Source organism: Myotis davidii, unplaced genomic scaffold (genome assembly GCF_000327345.1).
Source record: "Myotis davidii unplaced genomic scaffold, ASM32734v1 scaffold2573, whole genome shotgun sequence".
In the NCBI taxonomy this organism is placed as follows: Eukaryota; Metazoa; Chordata; class Mammalia; order Chiroptera; family Vespertilionidae; genus Myotis; species Myotis davidii.
Window position 1 is genome coordinate 174,074 of NW_006284359.1, and position 4,684 is coordinate 178,757.

Here is a 4,684-nt window from a genome sequence, read left to right on the forward strand (position 1 = left end):
TCGGCCAGGAGGGAAATTTTGACACACATTACAACATGGATGAACCTTGAGAACATTATGCTATGTGAAATAAGCCGGACACAAAAGGACAATGATTTCATTCTGTGAGGCCCCTGGGGTAGGGAAGCTCATAGAGGCAGAAAGTAGGGTGGCTGCCAGGGCTCTGGAGGGGAAATGGGGGGTTAGTGTTTAATGTGGACAGAGTTTCTGTTTAGAAGATGAAAAGTTCTGGGGATGGAGGCTGGTGATGGTTGCACAGTATGAGTGTATTTGACGCCACTAAACTTGTTAAGATGCTCAATTCCATGCTGTGTGTATTTTGTCACCAGTAAGAGCATGAGGCCGAGCCATATGTGCCCACATCAGGTGTCCACAGGGAGAAGAGGCAGGAATCGTCGAGGCTGGCAGCTCTGGGGGCTGGTGCTGGGCAGCAGGGTGAGCATCCCTTTCTCTGCCCAGAACCCCAGGTCCTCCTGAAACCACAAGCAGGCCCAGCTGGGACTCCACGCTGGGGCGCCCTGGATTCCTGCCCGGCTGTGCTCCTGGCTCCTGGTTGGGGTGGCCCAGGCCTTTTGCATCTGTGTCTTCAGTGCCCAGAGGCTGACGCTTGGCAAGGTGGCCAGGGAGGACGTGATGTCTGCCTTAGTTCTGGTAGGTTTGTCACTGTAGGGAAGCTTCACTCGAGGATCTCAAGCCAAACCCTCAGCCTTATCTGACCCGGGGAATGTCCCAGAGAAGGGTACATCAAAAGACACGGCTGCAGAGACATGGAGCAAGTTCCTCCTGTCATTGGCCTGAGTCCCTTCCTCTGTGAAATGGGTGCAGTGTGGGTGGGGACAGCACCGTTTTCTCCCAGGTCTTTTTTTTAAAAAATATATTTTATTGATTTTTCACAGAGAGGAAGGGAGAGGGATAGAGAGTTAGAAACATCGATGAGAGAGGAACATCAATCAGCTGCCTCCTGCACCTCTCCTACTGGGGATGTGCCCGCAACCCAGGTACGTGCCCTTGACCGGAATCGAATCTGGGACTTTTCAGTCTGCAGGCCGACGCTCTATCCACTGAGCCAAACTGGTTTCGGCGAGGTCTTTTTTTTAATATATTTTTTAATTGATTTCAGAGGAAGGGAAACATCAATGATGAGAATCATTCATCGGCTGCCTCCTTGACACCCCCACTGGGGATTAAGCCCACAACCCGGGTATGCACCCTTGACTGGAATCAAACCCAGGAGCCTGTCTGCAGGCTCATGCTCTATCCACTGAGTCAAACCAGCTAGGGCTCCCAGGTCTTTTCTAGTCCCGTGCTCTGCAGGCCAGTCAGCACACCATGCCACTATTGCTCAGTGGCCAGTGCATTTCTCAGGGACACCCCCTCCCCCCTCCCAGGGCAGCTATCACTGAGTGGGGCTGGCCTTCCTGGTGTTCTGCAGATCCTGTGTGCAGCCTCAGGGAGAGTGGTTAGCAAAGATACAGATGCAGAAAATACGAGCCAGCTCTGATGTAACAAATTGTTGCAACTGTAACAAGTTCTAAACTTAAGTATTTTGCTTTGTGACAATGTGAGGGCATGAACAGGAAACAGGTCAGAGAAGGGCCTAACTCCAGAATTGTTCCATTTTCCAGAGAACAGAGTGCAGTAAAAACATAGGGCCCTGGCCAGGGAGTCCAAATGGTTAGAGCACCGTCCCAATATGCCAAGATTGTGGGTTTGATAGCTGGCCAGGGCACCAGTAAAAATCAACCAGTGAATGCTTGGATAAGTAGAGCAATCAATTGGTATGCCTCTTAAAAATTCAATAAAAATTAGAACAGCTACCAAGACATTAGGGGCATTAAGTGCAAGTTTACGGCTGGGGCTGCACACTATTTGCCCAAAAGCCAGCTGTTGCCAACCCGTGGCACATTTCAGAGGGGCAAACTGGAGGACCTCTATAAACCATGGCTGTGACCACACCCAGAGGGATCCAAACTCTCCCCATTCCATGACGCTGCTGACGAGCAGATTCCATACCAGTGCAAGGGCCACCTGAAGCCACAAGTCCTTTATCAGGACCCGTGGGAAGGGCACTTTATAAAGGCAGCATTCGAGGCATTAGGACTTAACCATGACCTAGGCTTCGAACCTACAAACCCTGGTCTAGGCAGGTGGAAGGCAATGTCCTATCTGGGCTGCTGCACTGGGCTTATTTGTTCTCTGGCCCTGACCTGTTGTCAGCCTTTTCCCGGAGGACAAAGGACAGTGATCCTGGGGTTCCCAGAGGCGCCCCCATCCCCCATGAATCCAGATGCAAAGATATGGCTGAAAAATTGATTTATTGGTGGGTGTAAGGTGGGGCAGCACTGAGACTCTCATGAGTGCAGGGCTCGCCATTTGTCCAGGGGACCACGATTAGGGATGTATTTGACCCCACAGCCATCTGGGATGAGGCGCTTCTCGGCCACCATGTCTTCAAACTCATCCGCATTAAACTTAGTAAAGCCCCACTTCTTGGAGATGTGGATCTGGGGGAAAAACAAAGAATTGTGTTTACATATTTGGGGACCGGGGGCAAGGAAAGGAGGGATCGAGGTTATGGCACTTGTTACCTTCTGGCGGCCGGGGAACTTGAACTTGGCTCTGCGTAGGGCCTCAATCACATGCTCCTTGTTCTGCAGCTTGGTGCGGATGGACATGATGACTTGGCCAATGTGGACTCTGGCCACTGTGCCTTGGGGCTTTCCAAAGGCACCCCGCATACCTGTTTGGAGCCTAGATTGGGGACAGCATGAGTTCAGACACGAGCATCCACCAGAAAGGGCTGTATCCAAGGTCCCTTAAGGCAACCCATACTAAGCAATGGGCTGCGTACACTACCAAGGATGCTGCTGTTTGCAGCCATTGCACACCAGGCCCCCATGGGGAACAGAGCATGGTCGGCTTAATTGGCTGCAGCGAACCCCAAAACAGACTCCACAGAATTCCTGCCCCCCGTGCTCATCTGAAAGCCCTCCAATATGCAACTGCCCACAATATCTTGCTAGCCATTGAGCTGGCTTTGCCATGGATGGATGAGTCTTTATGTGGGGCCATCTCTTTGCTCTACTACTATAATCAAGCTCAACAGAGACCCTCAAGTTACGTGAAAACCCCCCAACTCACCTGTCAGCCCCAGCACAGGACAACATCTTGTTGATGCGGATGACGTGGAAGGGGTGGAGCCGCACTCGGATGTGAAAGCCATCTTTGCCACAACTTTTCACCATGTACTTGTTGGCACAAATACGGGCAGCCTCCAGGGCTAGATGGGAGGAAGGAAGGCAGCAGAGTAAGCATGGCACAGCACTCACCATGGCTCACAACTGGGTGTTCATGACTAAGGAAGGGGAACTGGTAATTCCAGTACCGTGAGCTCCGGATTTGGCTGGGGGAGCGCGTAGGAATAGGTGATTAACCAGGAATCCTGCACCTCACCTTCAGAGGAGAGCTGCTCATATTCGTCTGACACCATGTGGCCACAGAGTGGGAACTCATCCACTTTCGCCTTTTTCCGCCCCAGGTCAAAGATGCGGATCTTGGCATCTGAAAAAATGCTTGGGTCAGTTGTATGTGGGGTGCCCTCGACAACTGAGTCAGTGCAGCCAAACCAGTTGGGGAGCTCTTCTGCGACTTACCAGGGACACCTCGGCAGAAGCGAGACTTTGGGTACGGCTTGTTCTTACAATACCGGTAACTGCGGAGGGGGAGGGAGGAGAAACCCAGGTTTGCAGGGATTCACAAGTTAACTGGTCAATAGGCACTTCAGTGCTCCCTCCACGACTGAAGCAGAGGACGGCACAAGCCAATCGGTAAGCTACCTCCATGTCTGGCGTGGCGCTAAAGCAAGACAGTCACAACTAGGCGGCCAAAAGTTATTAGAGGACAACCATGTAGGCAAAAATCTTTCTGGACCTCTTACTGGGTTTTAAGTTTCTTACAAGGCCAATCCTTTGAAACAGACTTTCTCAGTTAAAAAAACACCTCTCACTTCCAGACACTGCATACTACATATTTGCTGCATAAAAGTAGCACAGTTCATGCCATCCACATGGACTTCTGGGCACGTGGCATTTGGCTTCCAAGCCGCGTGAAGGACTCCGACGCCCTCTGCAGGCCACACAAGACTGGGGCTCTCAGGACACCCAGCCCGGAAATAAGGGAAAGGCACACAAAGGCCCAGAAGGCATTGAGCCTTCAAAAGGCGGCCAATTTCCAGGACAAAGGGCGGGATGCAAGGCAGACATCGCTTCCAGCCTGAAACTGGCCGGGAAATGCAGGAAAGAGTCAACACAACACCCCCAAAAAATTGTGGAAGCGCTTAAAGATCGGCATTAAGTTTTAAGTTAAAGAACTACATGATTCTAAACGAAGACCTAAAGCGATCCGGAAGGTATAGGGGAGAACGATGGAGTCCATTCCCAAAATAGGGAAAGCTGTATGTACTAGGGAGGCTCCATCCCACGATTGTAAGCAGCCAAATGCCCTATACCTCTTCCAGCAGCCAAATTACATGGATTCAATACTCACCACCGGGCGGGGCGTCGACCCATGGCGACACCAGGATCTTCAGTGGCTGCAACGAAACAGAAAAAGTCAGAAGACGATGACAAGGTTCGAACGACGGGAGGGAAGCGGCGAGGGCACGGCGAGAGGAGGGATCAGTCAC

The 4,684-nt window shown here is 51.6% G+C and overlaps 1 protein-coding gene across 2 annotated transcripts; it reads right to left on the reverse strand.

Moving 5' to 3' along the window:
• Positions 1-2,299: 2,299 nt before the first annotated feature.
• RPL10 (ribosomal protein L10) lies at positions 2,300-4,666 on the reverse strand. Of its 2 annotated transcripts, XM_006754790.2 has the most exons (6): positions 4,546-4,653; positions 3,654-3,712; positions 3,454-3,561; positions 3,142-3,280; positions 2,589-2,751; positions 2,300-2,504 (listed from the first exon to the last, which is right to left on the reverse strand). In XM_006754790.2, exons 1-6 carry the CDS (start codon positions 4,566-4,568, stop codon positions 2,352-2,354), a joined length of 645 nt encoding a protein of 214 aa, XP_006754853.1. In that variant the 5' UTR covers positions 4,569-4,653; the 3' UTR covers positions 2,300-2,351. The 2 variants fall into 2 exon arrangements, with proteins under 2 accessions (XP_006754853.1, XP_015427318.1); XM_015571832.1 differs by lacking the exon at positions 2,300-2,504 and having other exon boundaries at positions 2,632-2,740; positions 4,546-4,666.
• Between the last annotated feature and the right edge of the window lie 18 nt (positions 4,667-4,684).

Excerpts from the sequence above, each read along its gene's own strand:
- RPL10 (XM_006754790.2), bottom strand. The coding sequence starts at position 4,568 with ATGGGTCGACGCCCCGCCCGGTG. Across the intron at positions 3,281-3,453 it reads TGAGCAGCTCTCCTCTGAAG|CCCTGGAGGCTGCCCGTATT; the intron begins GTGAGGTGCAGG and ends CCTCCCATCTAG. Across the intron at positions 2,505-2,588 it reads AGTTCCCCGGCCGCCAGAAG|ATCCACATCTCCAAGAAGTG; the intron begins GTAACAAGTGCC and ends TTTTTCCCCCAG.